Raw genomic sequence first — 26,362 nt, 5'->3', positions numbered from 1 at the left:
GACGTTCGAACTTAGCCTATCAAAAAAGAGAGAAGATCTCAAGACACCACACACGCTTCCAGTACAGTTAATCGATTATTTTACTTGACAGATCTTGTTTAATGCATATTACAGCCTTACAAAGTGTAACTGTACAGTCTTACACAGAGTACAGTTACAATATTATTATTTTGTAAAAGTTGATAATTAATTCGACCTCTACAATTTTCAATGGATTTTCCTTTATATCGTAAAATCGGGGAGCTCTTTGCAACGATACCTCGATTTTACGGTACATTTTCTTTCTCCCGTGGCGTGTCGCAAAATCCAGGGTTCACTGTATTAGGGAAATCAAATCGAGGTCTTACCCCATATGCTTTACTGCTGGATAAAGCAGCGATACTGGTTTTTAAGACTTATGCAAGTCGCGTGGAGTTCAAGTCTAAAGGCACGACCTCGTTCTTTATATCAGAGTGTGGTGACGCATTTCCGCGTCAGGTAGACGGAACTCAAATGCAATTTTAAGAATATATAAGAGGGAGCGCAGTCTATCTTATAACGACACAAAGTGCAAAGAAGCAACAAGAAGAAGCAACAAGAAGAAGCAACAACAAGGTTTGTAATACGCGCCTTTAAGAGCATAAGTTCTGGATTCCTAGGTTAACCAAGAAGCGGAGCAATATAAGGAGATTGTCAGGGACATAGCATTATATTGGGTTTCCTCACTCTTAATTTCGCAAAGAAAATTACTGTACCAAAAAAAAAGGAAATCAAAACTTTTTAGCAGTTGTTTCGAATTGATTTTCTTTGCAAATTGCATCCCTGAAATAAAACTCCGCTGAATCACCCGTTGCTAAGCTTTCGACTCGGACACCTCTGAGAAGAACCACCTAGTGTATTGAGTCTAGAACATCTGCGGCAACTATGGTACAGTTTGCGTTATTATTTTTCCATATAATATAGACACAAGTGCACGTGCGGAAACTTGCTGTAACACAGGCTACAAAGTATCCAGTTTTCACAACAGCTACAATTTTGACACAACACTGCCACTGGAAATGACTGTTGTTGCTTAGATCCTCGCCCTTATTTTTTCTTTTTATTGCGTGGAAGAAAAGAACCGCAAATTCAAATAAGGTTGCGCGAAATTAAATCCTTATTGGTAAACTTACAAAATTGCTGCTTTAAGTAAGCTGTGTCTTCTTCCTGTGTATCTGAAGCATTCTTGACCTTTAGTTTTCAGCATGCGCGTCGTAGCGCTCCTTGTGTTATTACTGGCAGCAATATGTCTTAGGACAGAAAGTGCGCCCTCCTTTCAAGGAATTTACACCGGACTGGAAGGGATGAGACGAGCGGAATGTCATGTAAGTACAGTGGCACCTAACGACACCCTCTATACAACGGGCACGCGGTACTCCGTATTACAACACCCTCTATAAAAAGGGCACGTGGTACCTACATATAACGACATCCTTTTTACAACTGGCACCCGGTACTTCCATATAACCACAACGTCTATATAACGGGCACGGGGTACCTTTTAAATAACGACACCCTTTAAACAAGGGGCACGTGGTACCTCCATATAACGACCCCGTCTTTACAAAAGGGCACATGGTTCCTCCATATAATAACGAAACCCCTTTATAAAACGGGCACTTAATACCTCCATTTAATGGCACCCTTTATACAACGGACAGGTGGTACCTACATATCACGACACCCTCTATACATGAGGCACGTGGTTCCTCCATATAATAACTACACCCTCTATACAAGGGGCACGTGGTACCTCAATATCAAGACGCCCTCTATACAACGGGCACATGGTACCTCAATATTACGACACCCTCCATACAATGGGCACGTGATTCCTCCATATAATGACCCCCATTATACAACGAGCACTTTTGAAAGTCCATTGTATAGAATCTCGATAGCATCAACACGCGACTTCTTTTCATTCTAGCACTTTTCTTCGCTGTGTGCTCTTTTTAGTTTTCGTACTGGTGGCGCTACAAATTGTTAAAAATGATGAAAGACCACAAGGGGCCACACTATTGCTACAGACCCGGAGTCAGGTTTTCCGGTGTTTTTATCTAAAAAAACCAGCCTCGAGCGATTTGTGGCCGCAATCTTGGATTTTTAGCAGAAATGAAAATCCAATACATGAATCATGGGCTTTTTTGTTTCAGCGTTTAAGAAATTCAGGAAGAAATGAGCAGTTCCCATACTACTGCAAAGTCGGCCGCGTGTCAGTCATAGGTGTGATCCAAGGCTCGAGGTCTTACTCTATCTCATCGAACCAGCTCATGTTCTCGGGCCCAGTCTCGCGCATGGATGATGTGACATTTATAACGGAACAGGATGGAGACGGGAGAATTCTGGCCAAGTTCAACGGTGCCATACTGACGTGTAATGGCTTCTCTGCCATGAAGAGGAAATCGTGTGTGATCCCACGTGGGATGCGACCCTGGTCCGGCAGAATCACAGTCGAGGTGTTTGGATCTGGTGGATATAATCCTTCAACCGGGCTAACCATGAGTGGGGAGCCTTGTAAGTTTTGTGGAAGGGGATAGGAATATATGAGTGTGTGTGTTGGAGGTGGTCGGGTATTATGGAGATAAACCTCCGGCCGGACTAACAATGAGAGGCAGTAGCGGATCTAGGGGGATGGTTTAGGGGGTTTAACTCCCCCCCCATTGGGCTGCCCGAAAGGCATATGTAACAAAAAAACCCTCCCCCCTTTGTCACTGAGCCAATCTCCCCTTCAGCGAAAAGCTAGATCCGCCCCTGAGAGGGCAGCATTGTTAGTACTGAGGAAGTGTGTTTAGGGGGGATGGGGTGCTGTATGGGTGCTTAAGGAGGGGGTTTGTGTGTTGTTAGGGGATGCTTGTTTGTGAAGGAGATATCCTTAAGTAAAAGGCTGAAATAAGAGGGCAGCCTTGGTAGTATTACGGAAGTGTGTGTAGGGGGAGGGGGTTGTTGTATGGGTGCTGGGGGAGGGAGGGAGGTGAGGGGTGTGTAGAGGTTTGTGTGTTAGGGGATGTTTGATTCTGAAGAAAATATCCTTCAGTGAAGGTAGAGGCCAGCCTTGTAAGTATTGATAAAGGGCGTGTGTGTTGAAGAAGGGAGAGGTGGAGGAATGAGTGATGGAGAAGGGGATAGGTAGAAATAAGAAAAGATAACTATGATGGGGGGTCGTTTGTATTTCAGCCTGATTTATATTTTCGGTTTCAGACTGCCCTACGGCTGGATTTGAAGGCGATAACTGTGATCAAGGCAAGTATTTGCGATGATAACAGGCACATTATATTAATCATCAGACGTCATTGCTTGTATTCAAAGCGCATGAGATATTCTAGAATACCCTATATTACCTACTATTACGACTGAAAATCGATTTGAGAATATTGGCTATGCGGAATGATCTAAGTCACAAAAAAAAGTGACCGTCTAATTCCTTGGTTCTAGATGTCGACGAATGCCTCAAGTACCAGGACAAGGACAAACAGCTCTGCGCATGGAAGCCTGGCTGCGTCAACACAATTGGGAGCTTCATTTGCAAGTGCCCACCTGGGTATACTATCTCCGCAAACGACTTCAGGCTCTGTGATAAAGGTATTCACCCTTGTTCACCCCAACACTCTCTAAGTGCATGTCTTATAAGATCTCCACAAGGGACTTAGGCTCTGTGATAAAGGTATTCACCAGCAAACAGGGGGCACGCTCTCTAAGTGCATGTATTATAAGATTTCCACAAGGGACTTAGGCTCGTGACCACCCTAAGCGTCATGTATGAGTATGCGCGAATACCATCTAACTAAGCACAAACACTAAAAAGACGGGCACAACTGGCAGACAGACATACGTTTTCTTACCCAACGCTTTCTGGCTTTTCTCATAATAAATATGACATTTGTTAAAAAAAAACTTTCCCGTCGCAGAACATGCAATCGCCTATTTTTCTAACACATTTCTATACGAAACATTCGCCTGTGTCCCTCAGACATCCCGAAGATCTCGAGTCCCGCGAGTACAATCACTGTGAACTTCATGCAGACAGCGAGCCTCCCGTGCAGACACTCGGCGACCGGTCCCGTCATCGTCAAATGGCAAATTGGCAACAGTATCATCGCCGTGAAACAACCCAACGGTAAGCTACGCTGAGAAAATTCCCTTTCCACAGCCTAGTGCCAGGCTTATCGGTTTTCCTGTGGTTGGGTTTCCTGTGGATGGTTAAGAGTTGGACGTCTCGTCTCAGCCCCCAGGCTACCTTACGGTTCAACTCAGGAACAGGAAACCCGGTGAGAACGCCGGGGACTAGGCTGCCCTTTCCAAACATTTGCTTGCACTAGCTTTTCACAAAGTGTGACGGTGCCATTGCGTTACAGGGCTTGATTACTCACAGGACTGGAAGTATGGTCAACTAGCCTGCTTATAGCGGCGCTAAAGGGGAGGAGGTCCGTGAACGTGAGAAAAAAAAAATCGGAGCGAGCGGCCGGGGCAGACCTCCGCTCGCTCCGTCTTTTTTTTTTCTTTTTCACCTGCACGGATCCCTTCCCCCCTCCCCTCCCCCCTATAGCGCTGCTACGCAGGCTATGGTCAACAGGCTTCTAGTATTACCTTGGTTGTATCGTCATAGAAAAATGACCCCCGAAAAGCTTTGTGAACACTTGCTGATGACATTTTATGGCAACAGGTGCTAAACAGACTATCGACTCGACACGCCTCATCCTGCACGACAGCGGAGACCTGGAGCTGAGACGCGTCGCTTATGGGGACGCGGGGAAATTCATTTGTGTCGTGCAGAATGCGGCGTTTGGCGCTTACGTCGTGCATACCCTCGACGTCGAATGTAAGCATGTTCATTTAACTCAAAACAACTCACTTGCACTACAAATAAAATCGTCAGTAGATATGCATATTTAATCAAGATATCGATATTTGATCTTGCAACATACAGTACTAAAATTTACATTCTTACATTTAGGTAAATTATTGCTCTCATTCCCACGTGCCATATTATCTTCACAGCGGCCCCCTTGATGGACGCGCAATTTTGGGTCAGTGGTAATTACACCGAACGACATGCGTATAGCACCGGTGATAACGTCACCATGGATTGTCACGTGATTGCCATGCCTGAGCCAGCGATATCGTGGTACAAGGGTCAGCAGCAGGTCCAAACTGCTGGTAACGTCAAGGTAACACGTGTTACAAATCAATTTTATTAGAAGCATTCCATGATCCTTTTGAGTTGTTCTAATTAGCGGCCATCTTACTGCATTGGATATTTCCTCACAGGTGACCCTTGGGAGCGTGCCAGATACGCCACTCACAGCGGCCAAACAGTTGAGACTCGAGATCAGCGGTGTTACCCAATCTGACGCGGGCGCGTACACGTGCAAGGCCAGCAACAAACACGGCGCCAACACCCATAACCTAGCCCTTGCGGTTACATAGACGACATAGTGAATTTGTGGGTTACATTCAGTCCATAACTTATTATTGGCGTTTCAACAAGGCAAGCAAGGCATGACGACCAAAACAAAAAGACAATGATGACCTTATGGTCTTCTTAACAGAGACGCGTTAGAGGGTCTATCGCAGTTGATTCAATACCATGAATTAGTTGAACACTTAATTTACAAATAACCTTTTAATAAAAGCTATTTACAAGCATATCAATTAAGTAGATCGCACCTCGGGTTAAATTGTACCATGCAAAATGAACGAGCTACATTTTCAAATAAATCTCGAAGCTAAATTTAATTCTTATTTTTTTCTGCATTTTCTCTTTTATTATACGAATTCCAATTTGATATATTCAGAACTCTGATAAAACCCCGGGTTGGATTATGATGACCTCTCATTTGGAAAGACGGGCGGGGATAGGGTGTTGGTAATGGCTGGTGTTTGGAGGCTTCAGATGGGTATAGGAGGTTGGTGATGGGTAGGGTTAGGCGGTTGGTGGTGGTCGGGGTTAGGGGGTTGATGTTGGGTGGGGTTAGGGGGTTGATGTTGGGTGGGGTTAGGGGGTTGGTGGTGGTCGGGGTTAGGAGGTTGATGTTGAGTGGGGTTAGGGGGTTGGTGGTGGTTGGGGTTAGGAGGTTGATGTTGGGTGGGGTTAGGGGGTTGGTGGTGGTCGGGGTTAGGGGGTTGGTGGTGGTCGGGGTTAGGGGGTTGATGTTGGGTGGGGTTAGGGGGTTGGTGGTGGTCGGGGTTAGGGGGTTGGTGGTGGTCGGGGTTAGAGGGTTGGTGGTGGTCGGGCTTAGGGGGGTTGGTGGTGGGTAGGGTTAGGGGGTTGATGTTGGGTGGGGTTAGGGGGGTTGGTGACCGGGTCATCTTGAAAGATCCTTTGGTTTGCTTGAGCGGTTTCTTCGGTACGTGAAAGCATTACTTAAGAGGTGTGTGTTGTCTAGATAACACAAGGTAATACTGCGTAAGGAAATGACCAGTAGGGGCGTGGCTGTGCCCCCAATATTTTCTTTATGTATTGTATTGTGACCCCCACTCTTACGTGGCCTGCTACCGCCCTGCTTTCTTATCTCAAGCCGTGACCATCTCTTCATCGGAGTCGTCGCTAGAGTCGTACTCCTCATCCACTACGGTTTTGCGCTTCCTTACAATAGAGTAGATCAGCCCTGTCATGAACACCTGGGGGCAGACACAGGGTTACCATATATCCATAGAGGGGGCAAACACGGTCACCATATATCCACAAGGGGGCAAACACAGGGTTAGAGTTGATGGCATCTACTGAGAGAAACACGCGAGCCTTATCATATATACACAAGAGGGGAAAAGCCACAGGGTTAGATTTGATGGCATCTACTGAGAGGAACACGCGAGCTTATCATTACACACACAATCACAAGGGGGCAAACACAGGGTTAGAGCTGATGGCATCTACTGAGAGAAACACACGAGCTTATCATTATAAACACAATCACAAGGGGGCAAACACAGAGTTAGAGTTGATGGCATCTACTGAGAGAAACACGCGAGCTTATCATATATTCACAAGGGGGCAAATACAGGGTTAGAGTTGATGGCATCTACTGAGAGAAACACGCGAGCTTATCATTATATACACAATTACAAGGGGACAAACACAGGGTTAGAGTTGATGGCATCTACTGAGAGAAACACGCGAGTTCATCATATATTCACAAGAGGGAAAAAGCCACAGGGTTAGAGTTCATAGCATCTACTAAGAGAAACACGCGAGCTTATATATCCACAAGAGGGGAAAAGCCACAGGGTTAGATTTATCATATATACGCTTATCATATATACGCAAGGTGAATACTTATCTGGCATTATAGCTTTAGTGCAGCACACCGAACATTGTATTAAGTAAACTAAAGACAGCTTATGAGTTAACTCCAACATTTGCGTTTTATATCAAGATTGCCGACCATAGCAGGCCTAGGATGTCCACAGGGTTACCAAACAAGACAAAGCAAAATACCATAAATAGGGCCTTGTAAGCTGTGTATTGCCGCATATTTTGAATCCAGAAAGAATCCACATCTTTACATGTTCATAAGTTATCAAAACCCAAACCATTGTGATAGACTCACCACGAGAAAGAGCCAGGTCCCCCAGTAGTAACAGGCGCCGAAGAACCACACCTTGTAGAAGAACCGATTGAGGAACACCGCGATACGCGTCATTGTACAGTGGTCTGAGGAAGAACAAGAGGTGGTCGATTTAACAAGTTCAATACCTGGTTCCAATACATATATTCAAATCAATTGATATTATCGTCCATTCCTGATACAAAGGTTGGACCAGGGTTGCTGGTCGATATGAGCAGTAACTAAGGGCGCGTTTTTTCTACTCGTGATTCCGGAATGAGAATGATTAGGATAGAAAAAGCGGGGGTTCGTTTATCCCGCGTTCCCATTCCGAAATGGAATGAAGGCCATTCCACCCACCATTCCACTCGAATGCCATTCTGAAAATTCTCTACCAACCATTCCCATTCCAGAAATATAGGAAAAAAAGCGCCCTATATCAATCCATATAATCGACTATTTGTGATATAAAGGTTGGACCTTATACGTAGATTATACGTAGGTCTAGTTGTTGAGATAAGCCAGTTTGTAATCAAAGTTACCTGAAGACACTTCCATAGAGCAGACTTTAGCGATCCCGTGACTGGTGGTGACGTTCTGTATGATGCCTGTGTGATTGACTAGCGACGTCACAGTGGAGTTCGCCTGTAGTGCAAAGTACATAATCAATTTGAGTTCTCACAAACTTTACCGGTTTAAATAACTTGAAATACGGTCACTCCGTTTAGTTCTAATAACTCTCTTTATCTTGCCTTGACATGGCTTTTATGGTTGCCCAAGTGCAATCATTTAAATGTGAATTTAGAGATGCCTTGAGTCATAGTCAACATTTTATTTTGGAATGGTTCGCTCACCTTATAGTTCTGGCTCCCGTACATGACGTACTGAGGTGCAAGGCTGGGGAGAGGACTACTATACCTATTGGGATGGTTTGCTCACCCTATAGTTCTGGCTCCCGTACATGACGTACTGAGGTGCAAGGCTGAAGAGCATCACGTTGAGTGACAACACAATCAGCATGAGCATTACACACATGAAGAGCAGGGCCTGGGGCAGAGTACGGCGTGGACGAACCTTGAATAGCTAGGCGGTAAAGGTTAAGATCCACCCATAAAATAAGAATAGTGGATCCAGTCCAGTGAACTCGGTGCTTGCTTCTTTGTCACAAGAGGGTGCTAGGAGCCAAATAGGAGCGAAAGCTATAACGGCAAACCCTCCCCCCCCCCAAAAAAAAAAAAAAAAAAAAAAAGGAATTAAGCATAGGCTTCAAAACAGAGGAAGACAAATGTGAAACATGTGAAAAAAAAAAAAAACGGAACAAAGAAAACACTCCCACCAAGTACGACTTATGGCCCGGATTCAAGTGCACTTTGCCATAATTGTGACAGCTAATCCTCCCCTCGCAAAATGGGTATCAATGTATGAGAAATACAACAAGAAGGTAAATTTGTGAATTTTAGTTCGCGTTTCTTCTAAAATTTCATTCCAAAAGGGGGGAGGGGGTACTGCCCATGGATGTCCACAGCTACATCAAGGATACTTTGATCCAGCAGCACCTTATGCCAACACGCCTGATCCCAGCCATAGAGGAGTACACAAAGTACAGGACAACAAGCAGGAACAGGCAGTAGTCTAGCGGGAATACTCTCTGGGCGTACACCATGATAATGTTGATAGGGTTGGGCAGCTGAGGGGTTGGTAACGAGTAGCCGTACTGGTATCCGTTAGAGTGCAGGGCCTTGTCCAGGCTATAAACACAATAGAACACATGTAAGAACACAGCGAAAAACATGTATAAACACAACGAAACACATGTAAGAACACAACGAAACACATGTAAGAACACAGCGAAACACATGTAAGAACACAACGAAACACATGTATAAACACAACGAAACACGTGTATAAACACGACGAAACACATGCTTAAACACAACAGAACACATGTATAAACACAACAGAACACATGTATAAACACAACAGAACACATGTATGAAGGCAACAGAACACATGTACCCTCACAACAGAACACATGTATCCTCACAACAGAACACATTTAAGAACACAACAGAACACATGTATGAAGGCAACAGAACACATGTATCCACACAACAGAACACATGTAATGAAGGCACCAGAACACTTTTATAAACACGACAGAATACATGTAAAAAAAAGCAACAGAACATATGTATGAACACGACAGAACACTCCTTATGTTCTTAAAAAGGTTCTTAGTTTAAAAGAAAAGATAATATACTACTGGCTGGTAGAAGTGCGGTATCTAGATAGATGAAATGTCATTACCGGCCCCTTTTGGTTACGCAACCAAGTACAGACAGTGAATGGACTCTGCCTTCTTCAGTGGTTCTTTAAGGTCGCACAACAGGTTGGCTAGCTAGGTTTTTGCGAGACGGGACCACCATTAAAGGCCACGAGGGATACACAGTCCCCAATGTAGAGAGCCAGTTTTTTTACAACCCTGAAAAAATCCCAAGTTGACCTGACTTGGGTTTGAGCCCTTGGGCGGGTTCATGAAAAGCCGATTGGCGCTAAAGCCACGATTAAATTTTTACCCCGGATTAGTTCTGTTCCCGGAACGCTGGTTAGCGCTAACTTAGCGCTAGTTTGGAGGTTAAATTTAACCCTGCTCGCGAGGTGGGTTAACTCGCTAACCTACGGTTTAGTTGGCGTAACACAGGCCTCCCAAACTTTGTAGTAGAACTAAAGTTTCATAAAGTGAAGTTGCCAACAAAAAAGACGTTACACAAAAAAAATGTAGAAATCAAATGTCTTAACATTTCGCTTTGTTATGCGACCTTCGTTGCGATGCTGACTCGAAAATTGTGATGGGACAGACAGAAAGCTACATGAAATTTATACTTGAAATGAATCTGTCTAGCTAGTGTCACGCACCAACTCGAATCCTGCAAATGACATTTTGAAGATCGGACGTATTTGGTTTTTTCATTTACTAAAATTTATCGCATATCGTTCACAAAAACATGCTTCTATTTAAAATTATTTTGAGCGTTTTATTCTTTTTTTATTTTCTAAATTGTGCCTCATCCTAAAGAGTAATGTTCACGCATAATAACAAAATTTTATTTAGTCCAAATAAACAAATTTTTTGAAAAAAGAGGGAAGTTTATTTTATACGTGGTTTCCATGCTGGAATGCACGGTCACTTGTTCATTTCATTCTTTTGCTATTTACGCACGCTTTTACGTCTGGAACAAAGATTTAGTCGAGATCGAGTGAATGACAAACTTTTGTATTTATCCTCCTTCTTTGTAACGCGTTAGGATCTGGAGCCCATCTTTCACACACCGAGAGTTTATTAGTTGGAGATTCATGTATTGTACATGCTTTTCGTAAAACGAGTCTATGACAAGGTGTAGCAAAAATGTTTTTTTAGAAGCAAACATAATTTTTGGCTGTTGTTGCTGTTATGATCGGACTACAGGGTTCAACAAGCAACAACTTTTTTTTTTAATAACGCACATGGCAAGCTTACATAACAGTATTGAGTCACGTGGTGGCGTGACTCCATATATGGGACTACTCACAACAGTTGCATGTCTTTACTATTGAAGAACTTATTGCTCTCAACATAAATGGCTTTTATACACGAGTTAAAAAGACGGCAGACGAAGGACTTGAGGGCTATGAACAGCGACACGAAGATAAGGAGAGCAACAAAAAGGAAAAATGCCCGAAACCTTAAGGGTGTTGGGACATTTCTCTGAGGGCCGTTGCTAAGGAAACTTTGAAACGCAATAAATCCGCCAGATATTTGTGAAATAAAATGAATTTAGGCATAGCCTCACTGTTTATCAATGTCTAAATTTTGATGACGTCATCAGGCGTCATCGCATGACGTCACAACAACAAAATCTATAATCTTTGCTGTTGAAGTATCTGCAATTATAAATGTAGTGTTATAATATTATTTGTGAGAGTACCTACAAAGTTACGTATGCGTTTTGAATTCTGGCAAATAATAAAATTTTCGCACATTTTTAATTTTATTTTTATTTTTCCACCCTTTTTTGAAAAATTTCTTTTATTTTTTAAAATATAGGAAAACCGATAGGTGGTTTTGTAGACGGCAACTAGCTGAATATTCTTTGTCTAAGAAAATCGTGATCAGTCCATTCTTCTCAAAGATTATAGTTGGAAACGCAAACCGGAAGTAGAATTATCTACGCATGCGCAATTGAGTATTGCAATAAAGCCTGGTTACAAATGCGAATGTTGTGAAAGAATTTTATAATCAAAATATCGACTTTTCTCTTGCTTTTTAATAGTGAAATATGCACTGAAACAACTCTTTTTTTGCTCAAATCAGCACTCCAGGTCGCTAAGTAGGTGCCCTAGGTTAGAAATCATGCTCGCCTTTTTTTGTTTTACAGTACAGTATTTACTGTTTTATTACGTTTTTCTCGCCAGTTTCGACACAGGTAGCCTAAGCTATTTATTTGTCCCCTCCTGTTTTTTTTTGGTAAACATAGGACGAAAAACAAAATTAGTGACGTGTGTAGTCCAGTGTTGTGTTTATGTTTACTTTTTGCGTGTTCTCTGGCCGTATTAAAACGCCTTTTTCAAGAATCAAGATTCACGATTTGAAACTTCGTTCGTTTAAAATTTCAAATCGTGAATCTTGAATCTTGAAAAAGACGCTTTAATACGGCCAGAAAACACGCAAAAAGTAAACATAAACACAACACTGGACTACACACGTCTTTTCAACAAGTTCTTTTTTATTTTTCACTAATTTTGTTTTTCGCCCTATGTTTACCGTAAAAAAAATTAATAGGGGACAAATAAAGAGCTTGGGCTCTATGAATGTTGTCCATTTAACTGAAGGAGTCGTAATCCTGGACTCTCTTGCGCTCGTTGTTTTTCTAAGCAAGACGTTTCGCGTGAGCATGTCCAACTATTTTCTTGTATATCTGACGGTGTCTAACCTTCCTGTTGGGCTTACACTGATCGTTACACGAAGTTATAATATAACGGGAATAGACAAAGATAAGCTCTATCGATGCTGCAGGCAGTTGAACTACGTCACTGCGAAGTGTTCTTTATTCACTTTTACTTTAATCGCATTGGAGAGAGCTTATGCGATTTTAATGCCGCTCAAACGCCATCTGTTGGAAGGAAGCCTTACTTTTTTGGTATCGCCCTTGTTTGGGCTATTTTAGCAATAGTTCCGACCATTTCTCTATTTAAACCTCAAACGTATCTTATCCAGGATGTGATAGTTATTACTATAGGAATGTTTTCTCTTGCGATATTGCTTTGTTGTTATCTGGCAATTTGGATCAAAGTTCAAGAGGAAAGTTCAAGAGGAATTTTAGAAAAGACAGGCAAATTGCCAGTAATACAAAATTGGCGGCAACTCTATTTCTTGTGACAATGATATCATTTATCTCTTTTTTTGCCGTACTCGGTGACCATGGTTCATTACAAGTATAAACAGACTGAGATAACAACCAGATAAGGGAGGAAACACAAAGGAAAGTTCAAGAGGAATTTTAGAAAAGACAGGCAAATTGCCAGTAATACAAAATTGGCGGCAACTCTATTTCTTGTGACAATGATATCATTTATCTCTTTTTTTGCCGTACTCGGTGACCATGGTTCATTACAAGTATAAACAGACTGAGATAACAACCAGATAAGGGAGGAAACACAGAGGAAAGTTCAAGAGGAATTTAAGAAAAGACAGGCAAATTGCCAGTAATACAAAATTGGCGGCAACTCTATTTCTTGTGACAATGATATCATTTATCTCTTTTTTTGCCGTACTCGGTGACCATGGTTCATTACAAGTATAAACAGACTGAGATAACAACCAGATATACATATTAAACATAAGTCCCCTATGAGCCACGGGCTCTGGTGATGAATGTAAAAATATTGTTTAAATAAATAAATAAATAATGCTATCCCCGATGAAGTCAGCATTTTCGAAAAGATAACACCAAAGAAGATCTTTCCATCAAATCACTTACCAAGTTATGAACAGCGAAACGAAGATAAGGAGAGCAACAAGAAGGAAAAATGCCCCAAACACCATCTCGAAGGGTCTTAGAAGCTTCAGACACTTGTTTAGCCAGCCAAGTTGGGCGGCCTCAAGCCGTCGCTCTCTAGTCGCCAGGGCATGCTCCTCCTTCTCAAGCTCCGACAGGCGGCGACGGTCACGACTACTCATGGCCCGCCCACCCATGTACTGGGCCTTGATTAGTCTTGCCTGCTCCTGGTTTCTGCTGCGGCGGCGGGTTACTGACTCCTGTTCAGTCTAAAAAGCAAAGTTGTTGCACTTTGATGAAATATCATACAACGTTGCTGAGCAATGAATGTTAACATGCTTATCATGTTAACATGCGTGATGTTACGAAATTCCCGAAAACAGTACCGTTAAGTGTTGCTTAAAACGACAACACATAACTCTTGCCCTGTCAAGAAGAGGCCACAGTTGCTTGAAAGTTTTCGATAATTTTAAGGAGAAATCTGCTTACCTTTGCGCTTTTGAATCCTTTGAGTAATGAAAACGGCAAGGCCGTCATCCCATACGCCTGTATCATAAAAGTATTTTATCATTATGCATTTTTTCTTTCATTCTTTGTACATATGCCTGTATTCCTAAAAGAATCTTATCATTATGCGTTTTTTTCTTACATTCTTTTTACATATGCCTGTATTCCTAAAAGAATCTTATTACTATGCGTTTTTTTCTTACATTTTTGTACATATGCCTGTATTCCTAAAAGAATCTTATCATTATGCGTTTTTTTCTTACATTCTTTGTACATATGCCTGTATTCCTAAAAGAATCTTACCATTATGCGTTTTTTTCTTACATACTTTGTACATATGCCTGTATTCCTAAAAGAATCTTATTATTATGCGTTTTTTCTTATATTTTGTACATATGCCTGTATTCCTTAAAGTATCTTTTCATCATGCATTTTTTCTTTCATTCTTTGTACATACACATGTCTGTATTCCTAAAAGAATCTTATCATTATGCATTTTTTCTTTAATTCTTTGCGCGCAATCAATAATAAGCAAGGCAAGTGAGTGCTACCCTGGGAAAAAAGAGGTTTTGACAAACAACATTGAGTCCATAGAAATGTGACATCCTGTATTCTGAGATATGTAAAGCCAACAGGTGTGAAAGCTAAGGGGTTGTGTAAAATCTTAGTGACAAATCAACCCACAAGCCATCATACGTGTACTCACTGTATATGCTATCATAATCAGCATTCCAATCAATGTCAGGAATCCAATTAACAGTGATAGTGCCGTCTCCCCATCTAAAACCACAAACAATTGTACATTTAGACCACAACACAAATTCCATTTACCAACCAATCCAAGCACCAGTATATCAGGGATGGTGTCAGGACAACATTACAACAAGCCCCAAACCTAGTAACATTTCATTACTACACTTGGTTCTTCTGTATTTTTGCCAGGTTTAGTACACCATGGCATGTTTGAGCACACGTCCATGTAGGCAAGTACCTATTTTACTCATATCTGGTCATGTATATGTGATCTGTATCATATCAAATAGTCATGATCTTATGTTTTGATCTTCATTATATACATACTGAGAAATACTCACTGAAAACATATTCAGTAAATTTTAGTTCATTCACTGGTCTCAGTAAATCAGAGGCGCAAACGATATATATTCACCGTGAAGAAAAGTTGTTCACAGTCTGATTGGACGAACGATATTTTTTCACTGCACTTGAATGGCTTCAAGCCCAACGCGGGGAGATGGGTAGCTATGCATGCCACTTTTGTTATTGACCTCCATTGAGCGAGAGGATGAAATTTAACTGTGAAAATTGAATACAAAGCGTTCGAAATGGAAGACAACAGATTTGCTACTCTCAATGACACTGTAGAGGATTATGTAGAAAGTCTTGAAAACAAGAATACAAAGGGAAAAAACGAGCGAGATGTAAGGCTGTTAAAACGCTATCTAACATCACAGTCTCAGTGAGACAGATTCATTTCAATGTAAGTTTCTGTCTGTCTTCAACTGAGCGGTCGAACAGCACAAACCTCGGAGCCTCTGCAGCCAAATAAGATGTTATGTAATAAGCTTATTATAAATTTCTCAGTATGTATATAATAAACAAAATACAGCATGGAAAGTGCTTTGTACAGTTTTTATTCACTCGTTGTCTTGTAAAAAAAAAAAACTCACTCGTTCGCTGTGCTCATTCTTTTGTTTTTTGATACTGCACAACTCGTGAATAAAAACCATACGCACACACTTTCCATGTAGTATTTTCTATGTATCCTATGGTGGGTTTAGTTTTTACTGTCTTATACTACTCTTAACAAACGTACTGTTTGATTTGAACTCGTCTTTGAGGAAGATGAGTCTCTTGTCCCACTCTGTCACATTCTTGGGAGGTTGCTTCAAGGGCGCAAATGCACTTTTGAAAAATAAGGTGTGAAAACATGTATAAATAAATAATAAGTACAACAGAAGCAGGATAATAACAACAAGACGAGTAAACTGTGCCTGGTTTTCTCTCACTTTGTGGGATTTTCTGAATGTGTAGGTCATGAGCTCAAACCAACCCAGTCAAGCCTATACCACCCATCCCTGAGCTTTGTATAGTATATCATTTTAAAATTACCACCTTTTTTCTTTAACTTACCCAACCAGAAGAAGAACAGAGGCAACAATCAGAAAACCAATTGAATATTTCAGCGCACCACAGGCCCTCTGCAAAAAAAGTAAAAGGGAAAGGCATTTACTCAAGCATGACAATACTAGTTTAATGTTGGCTTGTAAATATTTATCATAACTTAGTCATAGTGGCAAAGTGTATTCGTATTGAGATAGTGTAGTTGAGATAGTGTAGTTGAGATGGTGTAGTTGGGATAGTGGCATAGAGTATTCCTATTGGCATAGTGTAATTGACATAGTGTAGTTGTCATAGTGGTATAGAGTATTCCTATTGGCATAGTGTAATTGACATAGTGTAGTTGTCATAGTGGTATAGAGTATTCCTATTGGCATAGTGTAATTGACATAGTGTAATTGTCATAGTGGCATAGGGTATTCCTATTGACATAGTGTAATTGACATAGTGTAGTTGTCATAGTGGTATAGAGTATTCCTATTGGCATAGTGTAATTGACATAGTGTAGTTGTCATAGTGGCATAGGGTATTCCTATTGGCATAGTGTAATTGACATAGTGTAGTTGTCATAGTGGCATAGGGTATTCCTATTGGCATAGTGTAATTGACATAGTGTAGTCATAGTGGCATAGGGTATTCCTATTGGCATAGTGTAATTGACATAGTGTAGTTATCATAGTGGTATAGAGTTTTCCTATTGGCATAGTGTAATTGACATAGTGTAGTTATCATAGTGGTATAGAGTTTTCCTATTGGCATAGTGTAATTGACATAGTGTAGTTGTCATAGTAATATAGAGTATTCCTATTAGCATAGTGTAGTTGTCATAGAGGCATAGAGTATTCCTATTGGCATAGTGTAATTGACATAGTGTAGTTGTCATAGTGGCATAGAGTATTCCTATTGGCATAGTATAGTTGTCATAGTGGCATAGGGTATTCCTATTGGCATAGTTTAATTGACATAGTGTAGTTGTCATAGTGGCATACAGTATTCCTATTGGCATAGTGTAATTGACATAGTGTAGTTGTCATAGTGGCATAGGGTATTCCTATTGGCATAGTGTAATTGACATAGTGTAGTTGTCATAGTGGTATAGAGTATTCCTATTGGCATAGTGTAATTGACATAGTGTAGTTGTCATAATGGCATAGAGTATTCCTATTGGCATAGTATAGTTGTCATAGTGGCATAGAGTATTCCTATTGGCATAGTGTAATTGACATAGTGTAGTTGTCATAGTGGCATAGAGTATTCCTATTGGCATAGTGTAATTGACATAGTGTAGTTGTCATAGTGGCATAGGGTATTCCTATTGGCATAGTGTAATTGACATAGTGTAGTTGTCATAGTGGTATAGAGTATTCCTATTGGCATAGTGTAATTGACATAGTGTAGTTGTCATAATGGCATAGAGTATTCCTATTGGCATAGTATAGTTGTCATAGTGGCATAGAGTATTCCTATTGGCATAGTGTAATTGACATAGTGTAGTTGTCATAGTGGCATAGAGTATTCCTATTGGCATAGTGTAATTGACATAGTGTAGTCATAGTGGCATAGAGTATTCCTATTGGCATAGTGTAATTGTCATAGTGGCATAGGGTATTCCTATTGACATAGTGTAATCGACATAGTATAGTTGTCATAGTGGCATAGGGTATTCCTATTGACATAGTGTAATTGACATAGTGTAGTTGTCATAGTGGCATAGAGTATTCCTATTGGCATAGTGTAATTGACATAGTGTAGTTGTCATAGTGGCATAGAGTATTCCTATTGGCATAGTGTAGTTGTCATAGTGGTATAGAGTATTCCTATTGGCATAGTGTAATTGACATAGTGTAGTCATAGTGGCATAAAGTATTCCTATTGGCATAGTATAGTTGTCATAGAGGCATAGAGTATTCCTATTGGCATAGTGTAATTGTCATAGTGGCATAGGGTATTCCTATTGACATAGTGTAATCGACATAGTATAGTTGTCATAGTGGCATAGGGTATTCCTATTGACATAGTGTAATTGACATAGTGTAGTTGTCATAGTGGCATAGAGTATTCCTATTGGCATAGTGTAATTGACATAGTGTAGTTGTCATAGTGGCATAGAGTATTCCTATTGGCATGATGTTATTGACATAGTGTAGTTGTCATAGTGGCATAGTGTAGTCATAGTGTTTGATTATGTGTATACACACCTCAGCTGTAGTAATGTCTTCATCTCTCTCCTCAAAGAAGAAGTACATGAAGGGAATAATCACGAAGACAAAGAAAGCCAGTAGAGCATAAAGAACTGAGGGATAAAACCACATTGTATTACAGCCTCACAGAACAATCCCATTTAGACAGATAATTAATAGCCAGAAGGCTAAAAATGCCAGTAGAACATAGTGTGACAGAACACCAGTGAAGGAAAAAAGTTTTAACCTATTAAGTGTTTATGTGGCTACTGCAGTGTATTCATCCCCCCTACTTCCTGGGAGATGCCAACTTACTGTAATATGTTGTGGCTACAGCTGTTTCTTCAATGTCATCTCTGTTCATTCTGTTAGCACTCCAAGGCTGAAAAGAAAAACAAAATGGGCACCGATGACGAACAACACTTAGCAATATCGTAGTAAAATATAGCATACATTTTGTTTGATATATTTATTCTGATATTTATGTTCATTATTATCTTTTTGTAACATGTTTTTTATTTAGATGTGTAAATTTAATTGCCATTTTCCTCTAACACTGTGAAGAGTCCAGTACCTTCCAAGACCCGTCATCATTCTTCATATAAGAGACAAGAAATATGTCAACAGGAACAAGAGCTGTTGTCATCAGTGCTATAAACAAGGCAATGATGCCAGTGATGGTGGATGAAACCTCTGACTGGGAGTGGTCTTGATAGTACCGGATATAGAACCATGAGAACAGGATCGCCAGCTATGGGATAATACAAGAAATGTAATTTCAGTATAGCTTCATTACCTCTATGGTATATAAAACCAGGAGAACTGAATCACCAAATGTAGTCCAGTCATTTTTGCACAAAAATGGTGTCCATCCAAAACAATTCACATACAAAATTTTCAACAACATATAAAAATCTAGACAGATATACTGTAACTTGTATACACAAATATCAATTAATAAATGGTATAATAAATACTAAAATCAGAGCACTGTAACACCCATAGAGTAATTATGTGAAAAACTTAAGAGAGCCAATGCAGGTGAATTACAGAGTATGTATGAACATTCCCACAAAAATTAGGCTTGTGATGAGGTCCAAAATCGTGTGACACCCGCCTAATCCAGGTGAGTTGACAGCTATGTGTAAGGTATACGAAGTTGGAAATTCCATTGAGGGGAAATTCTATATTTGGTATTTCATGAAACGTACCTCTTAGCTGGTAAATGACATAATTAAGACCGATACAAAGCAAAACCTAACAAAACAGAGAAGTTAACCCCCTAAAAAAGGTAAAAGATGCCCACCTTCCATCTACAGTGTATACAAACAGGGCCGTGGCTGTGCCCCCATTGTTTTCTTAATGTTTCTGTATTGTGCCCCCCCCCAAAAAAAAAAAAAAAATAATAATAATATTTGAGGTCTGCGACGGCTATGAAAATGAGGATTGGGATGGAATGGAATAAGTAAGGAGGGGAATGTATGGTCTCTATAACTTGAAACTTAAAAAGGCAGTTTAACATAAATTCACATCACTTGATATATTTTTGGTGAAAAAATTAGCTTATAGCCCCAGCAGCAGGATTTAGAAAGTCTTTATTAAACGTTTTTATGGTTTAATCAATAAACGCAACATAAGGGTTGAATACCGCCACTCTGCTTTACTGGCTCTCCTATAGAGCCAGATAATAAATAGATACACCCAATTAATTGGAAGTCAAATAATAATTGGAATTATTATTCGTGCATAACTGTGGAAGTCATTGCAATTTAGAGCTTCGTAACAGAAGTGCGCAATATGCATATGGATTCTCGGCTGTTTTTCACCGGAACCAAAGTAAAACTAGCCATTAATCCTTACCACAACGACCACGGTAAATGGAATCCATCCCTGAGCTAGAACCTCGTGAGGGATAGTCATAATTCAGAAGTTTTTTCGACGAGCTTCCGTTCTTCGTTCGACAAAAACAACAAAAGGGCTGAACGTAATCCGCGCCCACCGTCACCGCCATCAAGTCAGCGGTAATTTTGGCGGTCATTTTGAAGTTTGCGGAACAAAGCAAACAAAACGCAAACAAACGGTCGAGGACAATCGCAAAGAAATACTCAACAAAACGATAGATCTCAAGGGCCTTTTGCAGATTTATTGTATTCAACTTTTAGGTAAATAAGAAACCAAAACAAAATTCATAGATTGTTTGGAAAACTTTTATGAAACTTGTTTTCGAACACTTGATCCAGATATTTAGAATTCTTGAAACATTTGAGTCGCTGTACGGCATGCCTCGAGATGATGGCTATGGCGCGTTCAAACGACGACTCGAATCTCCTGCATCACAGAGAAAGCTTAAAAGAAGAAGTATAGAGGTAAGTTGAGTAATGCACCGAGGTCGTATTCTGGGAAGTTACTTATATTCATAGGGATATCGGTTTCAAAAGGTCGACAATCGAAATCGCAAGGAGTGCAATACACTCGAAACTTTGACAAACATGGAATGCGGATTGGTTGCGAGATCTATTCTTTTGATCTTTAGATATATTTATTTTGAAAAAGTCGTTTATTTTTATATTGTTGTAGCATGGCTGTCCATATATAGCCCTGGCTTTTTTATTGTCTTTTTTTTTCTGCCCGTCGCGCATAAATTAAAACGTAACGGCCGACCTTGTCTCTGTCTTTGTATTGTTTTGTGGGATGGGTGGGTGGAGAGACGGATAAATTTACAATAAGGGATGGGTGGGTGAAGAGGCGCATTAATTTAAAGTAAGGGATGGGTGGGTGGAGAGGCGGATTAATTTACAATAAGGGATGTGTGGGTGAAGAGGCGGATTAATTTAAAGTAAGGGATGGGTGGGTGAAGAGGCGGATAAATTTACAATAAGGGATGGGTGAGTAGATAGGCGGATAAGTTTAAAAATAAGGGTAGTTCAGTAGGTAGTATACATACATCCTCAAGTTACCCCATGTATTTCTATTTGTCTCTAATGGGCTATACTTGTGGAGATGCAAGGGGAAATATGCCGTATTCATGGTGCATGTTATACAACCTCTCCCCTTATAATACACAGTCATGATATGCGACGCCCTCGCCCGCAAACAGACGGGAAAGCGAATCAGTAATAAGCTGTTTTTTACTCCCCAATCGAGAGGGGGAAATATCGTAGACGACATACGACTCACTGGGTTTCCCATTATATGAGAGTAGGAGTAGGTGAACGCCTTAAGCCTTTTGGCTATAATTGTTTCTCTTCTTTGTTATTAGTGTTTTTGTGGTAATATTTAAGGACTAAATACATATATGTTATTTACCGAAGGCCGAGGTCAGTATTTTCAAGGCCGAGGTCGCGGTATTTCGCGATACGGACCGACCCTTAACTGGGAAATAACATTTTTTTTTTCTTCAATAGATTTTCCAACTTTGTTTGCACGAGGAGAGGTTTCGCTTCTGACTTTCGTCGATGTTCGTGAAGATTTTGTTCGCTCATGATCATTCAATAAACTCCATTTTGTATTTCCACACAACGCTTTTAATCCGCCAGAAATACAGAACCCCCAAAGAAGACATTCTCTGAGTTTTGACCAACAATTGTGTAAAATAATTTTAGTCCAAATTGATACGTCGTTTTTAAATCGAATTCGTCGTAGAAATGTCTTTCGCTTCAAATCCTCCACAGACGATAAGATATATTCACTAAAGAACTTCTCTTGAATGTGTACACCTATTTCAAAAAAGTTTGACGATAAGAGAATGGAAAATGGAACAAAGTTTGGCCAATAATAATGTTTCCTTGTATTCTAAATTCGTTTGTTCATTACAAGGACCTCGCTACAAACTTAATTTAGCCTTACTGAATGTTATTAATAGATACAAGAATTGTTTTCCTTAACCAGTGGTGTTTGGCATTCATCATTTTCCATTTTCTTATAGTCAAACTTAATTGAAATAGGTGGATACGTTAAGCTGATTATGCAGGTAAATTCATAGAGTAATTTGTCGTTTTTCTTCATTTATGAAGAGACGATTTGCTGCCTTTTTTATCCCAAAACACAGGGAGTTTGAAGCCGATTTTCCGTAAAGTCATTGGTTCTAGATGAAATGGCAAATAAAATGCCGTTTTAGTGTGAAGATTTTTTACCTCGGGAGTTATTAAATCCAGTTTTCGATGGCCATTTTACAAATCAATTCACTATTTCGAGCTTTGGAGGTGAGCGGTCCGGTATCGCGGGGTCCGGATCGTAGGATACCGGACCTCACGAGAGCCAATCAGAGCGCACGATTTGATGGATACCAGACCCCTCAAAAAATAAGACTCATGTTTTTGTTTTTTTTTTTCACAGGATAATAGTGAAAACAACTCTCCTTTTGAGCTAAGTGAACGGTGAGTTGCTTTGAAATAATTATAAAATTTGCTATAGAAAAAACGAAACTTTTTTCCGATTCGACAGGAACTGTTTAAAGTCCCGTAAAATCCGGAAACTTCCATCGTTGGAAAACCTTCAGTCACCTAACAATCCCATAGGTGAACCCAGTCCTCCTGCACGACTTGACGATTTTCTCACCAGTACCCCGCGGCTTAGGGAGGTGAGCGAACGCCTGGCACAATTGGTTGCGTCTCCAAATAAGGTCATAACTCAGGCACGGACCAAGAAACAGGAAAATTACAAGAAAGCGACGGAGGAACCGTCCTTGGAGGGTTTCTACACACGCAAAGGGAACACGTACATTTGTCTAGCTTGCAAACAGCGCTTCAAGTATTTCAGTAATATCAAATCCCATCTAAAAGTAGTTCACAGGAAAACGCTTGAAGATTCCTCTCCTCTATGCAGTCCGGAAAATCCCCGATCCAGTTCCATCCAGTGTGAGATTTGCGAGCGCAAGTTCAAGTATTTATCGAATTTGAGGACGCACCTCAAGGTGCACAGTGTGGTCTAACTTCCGGTCAGCGGAGCGCATAGTGAGCCTAGAACTGAAGAACCACTGCTGAAGAACACTTGTTCAATGATGGTGCATATGGTCAGCGGCTGCGGCTATCAGAAGTATTTGGACTTGTAAAAAAAGATAAATTTGCAACTGCTTTTGAAATTAGCATAGAGACAAAGATTGAGAAGTGATAGTCTTAAAAAATACAAAGGTAGAAATTAATGAATTAAAAAACGGATTTAGATTTCTTTCTGCACGTCCTTGACTACAGCTGTCGAATTTACTTCCTGTTAAATGTAATCCACGGTAAATAGAAATTATCCACTGTTAACATTTACTATAACCAAGGTTAGTGTGCGAAGACGAAGTGATGGTTACCTCGACATGAAGGTGGTAAAGCGTGTAGGGATGAGTGGTATCGTCTATGTGTCATTGTGCTAATTGTCAATATAGCACCCGTTACGCTGAGAAACCTTCACTCCTTAATATTTGATGTGCCTGACCCGTCGCACAGACATAACATTCCACAAGAATACTACATAATACGAAAACAAAGTTTTTTCAAAAGACTAAGGAGTTGGTATATAGTCTTTCAAGTGTGTGGGATGTGATTTGGATTTCGACAGGAAGAATAATCCTTAATGTAAGTTCCTACATGTAAAGATTATTATGTAATTATGGTAACGTTTTTAAACTAAAGAGATAAAAAGTATAAAGAAATGGTATTTTTAGGCTGTTTCTTTTATTTTAGAGTCGCGTTTATGTAATTCTGACCCGAATTATTTGTTGATAAACAGTTGGAGTGTTTAGGTTCAAGCTTTTTGTTTGTTCATTGAAGTTTACTGGTCGGCAATTTAAGAATTAAAAAAAAAATGTTACAAACATAGGTGTTCCTAGGCAATCCCATTACCAAATTTTGAAAATATATATGATTATGCTGGCTTATTTAGTATTTTTATTTGCCCTTGAATAAGTAATTTTTCCTTATTTTTAACCTTATTACAAGAGAATAGAAAAAATCTATTTTTCCTTAATATTATTTATTATTCTTTCAGAAAAAATGAATGTGCGCCAATTCAGGCCTCACGTCGTACTGCCCCTAATTTTAGTCTTGTACGTAAAAGGTAAGTCGTGTCAATCTGACATACTGCCCCCCTCCCCCCGCTCCTCAAACCAACAATCCATAGCAAACAACCAGCCCCTCCCCTCCCAGTTCCAGGGTTATTCTTTACGCTGCAAACACTCCATTATAGCCAACTACAAGGGGGACCCCAGAGAGCTGCTTAACTAATTAAAGTGCCCGTTTTGGTCCCTCCAACTCTAAGAATCACAAGGAGAGATTATTTAGATGTTGAGTGGGGAGTTATAAAAAGGTGTTGAATACTATTGTTTTTTTTTTGTTTTTTTTTTTGCAGTTTCTGTTGCTGTGGACAGCGAAAATGCTGCCCAAAGGGAGCTAGACAACAACTTAAGAAGTGAGTAGCATGTCCTAGTGAATCTCCCAGATTAGCAGTTCTAGCCCTACTCTCAAGGGTAGAATATGCTAGCCCTATCCCCTAGAGGGATAGCATGTCCTAGCGCAATCTCCCAGATTAGCATGTCCTAGCCTTACCAAAGGGAAGAATATCCTAGCCCTAACATGTCTGAATTTGCGCGGCAACACCACACGGAAAAATCTCGGATCCGCCCTGGTTATAATCAAAAAGAATATTTGAAACATCACTGTTGATTTAAAAGATTTTTGTCGAATTCCCCCTTTGCAGGTAAGTTTGTAACATTCGCCAAGCGCGGTTTTGAGGCTCATAACAAGTTTCGCGCTCGCCACCATTCACCGAGTTTGAAATGGTCGGATAAGCTAGCTGCGCGTGCGCAAAAGATCGCCTACCTCATGGCGCTGAATGGGACCATCCAGGTACCGGGTGTCGATCAGCTAGGTGAAAATAGGGCCAAGATATCCGCTGTTAATTACGACTGTGAGCTCGCGGGCGAGGAAGCGGCTAAAATATGGTACAATCAGGTAAGGTAGAATGGTCTGGGTAGGCTCTTTACACAAGTGAGGAAGACCTTAGGGGAAATATTTATCTTGAGCCCTGTAAAATATCAAGGCACAAAATCACCTTTGCACTTATTAGCTTTAATACCATAAACAAGCTGTGTTACTCCGTTTCCTGTACAACCTCTAGGGCAATAACATTGACAAAGGCTATAGTACACACTTTAAAAATGCCACGCACTAAATTTAATACCACAAAAAAAGCTGTGTTACTACGATTTCTGTGCACCCTCTTGGGCAATTACATTAAGAGGGGAGATAATACATACTGTAAAAGTCTTCGCCCTTATTAGCTTTGATACCATGAACAAGCTGATCACTCCGTTTTTTGTACCCCCCCCCCCCCCCTAGGGCAGCCACTACAGCTACTCGGATCCACGCCTTAACAGCGACACGGACTCTTTCACCCAGCTAGTGTGGAAAGAATCACGTGATGTCGGCATGGGGTGCGCCCAGAGGAAGGGAACGGTTACCAACGAGATCTACGTGGTCGCTCTGTACTACCCCGCAGGGAACTCGGAGGCGACGCTACGCGACAACGTCATTGGCCCGAACAAGATGGAGGCTAAGGACGTCTACGCCACGATTTACAGGCGACATAAGACGAAATTCATTAAGAAGAATAAAATACACAAGACGGCTCAGTAATCTATAGGGGCAAGAGGACCTGTATTAAATACAGACGGATAAGTAACTTATATGATCAGAAGCATTATAAGGGCCAAGATTAGTTATTTGCTTCTATCCGTTCACACGTTTTTTAAAGAGTGGTTCGCTCCATGTAGCGACGGGACACGTGTAAGATCGACCAGTCCTCTTGGGACCACATAATTGTCAGCAAAAACATTTTTAATAATTCTGGAATCCATTGAACACATATGTATAAAGATTATACCTACTTTATAACCCGCAATACCGAGAAGTTACTCGCTTGGAATATCAGTCCGTTCTTATAGTAGAGGAGC

At 40.6% G+C, this 26,362-nt stretch overlaps 4 protein-coding genes across 5 annotated transcripts; 3 read left to right on the top strand and 1 right to left on the bottom strand.

Moving 5' to 3' along the window:
- The first annotated feature begins 84 nt into the window (after positions 1-84).
- LOC5519716 (hemicentin-2) lies at positions 85-5,754 on the top strand. Its single transcript, XM_001639553.3, has 9 exons — positions 85-594; positions 1,216-1,343; positions 2,175-2,535; positions 3,220-3,261; positions 3,454-3,600; positions 3,989-4,135; positions 4,682-4,837; positions 5,017-5,186; positions 5,287-5,754. Exons 2-9 carry the CDS (start codon positions 1,224-1,226, stop codon positions 5,443-5,445), a joined length of 1,302 nt encoding a protein of 433 aa, XP_001639603.2. The 5' UTR covers positions 85-594; positions 1,216-1,223; the 3' UTR covers positions 5,446-5,754.
- On the bottom strand, positions 5,627-20,435 carry LOC5519625 (probable lysosomal cobalamin transporter). The gene is made up of 14 exons (XM_048725949.1): positions 20,287-20,435; positions 19,001-19,177; positions 18,742-18,808; positions 18,445-18,539; positions 16,259-16,326; positions 15,942-16,030; positions 14,814-14,887; positions 14,090-14,146; positions 13,583-13,869; positions 9,106-9,313; positions 8,505-8,648; positions 8,108-8,210; positions 7,569-7,672; positions 5,627-6,639 (listed from the first exon to the last, which is right to left on the bottom strand). The coding sequence occupies exons 1-14, from the start codon at positions 20,344-20,346 to the stop codon at positions 6,532-6,534; spliced, it is 1,641 nt and encodes a 546-aa protein (XP_048581906.1). The 5' UTR covers positions 20,347-20,435; the 3' UTR covers positions 5,627-6,531.
- Positions 20,436-20,456: 21 nt separating this feature from the next.
- LOC116612039 lies at positions 20,457-23,588 on the top strand. Of its 2 annotated transcripts, XM_048725954.1 has the most exons (4): positions 20,457-20,588; positions 20,667-20,792; positions 22,762-22,802; positions 22,870-23,588. In XM_048725954.1, exons 2-4 carry the CDS (start codon positions 20,706-20,708, stop codon positions 23,354-23,356), a joined length of 615 nt encoding a protein of 204 aa, XP_048581911.1. In that variant the 5' UTR covers positions 20,457-20,588; positions 20,667-20,705; the 3' UTR covers positions 23,357-23,588. The 2 variants fall into 2 exon arrangements, with proteins under 2 accessions (XP_048581911.1, XP_048581910.1); XM_048725953.1 differs by having other exon boundaries at positions 20,468-20,792.
- Positions 23,589-23,849: 261 nt separating this feature from the next.
- Positions 23,850-26,334, top strand: LOC5519715 (protein PRY1). The gene is made up of 5 exons (XM_001639551.3): positions 23,850-23,987; positions 24,400-24,468; positions 24,760-24,819; positions 25,108-25,361; positions 25,749-26,334. The coding sequence occupies exons 2-5, from the start codon at positions 24,405-24,407 to the stop codon at positions 26,043-26,045; spliced, it is 675 nt and encodes a 224-aa protein (XP_001639601.2). The 5' UTR covers positions 23,850-23,987; positions 24,400-24,404; the 3' UTR covers positions 26,046-26,334.
- Positions 26,335-26,362: the final 28 nt, after the last annotated feature.

The sequence above is a fragment of the Nematostella vectensis genome, chromosome 4 (genome assembly GCF_932526225.1).
Source record: "Nematostella vectensis chromosome 4, jaNemVect1.1, whole genome shotgun sequence".
NCBI classification, from domain to species: Eukaryota; Metazoa; Cnidaria; class Anthozoa; order Actiniaria; family Edwardsiidae; genus Nematostella; species Nematostella vectensis.
This window is presented reverse-complemented; position numbering and strand designations above follow the sequence as displayed.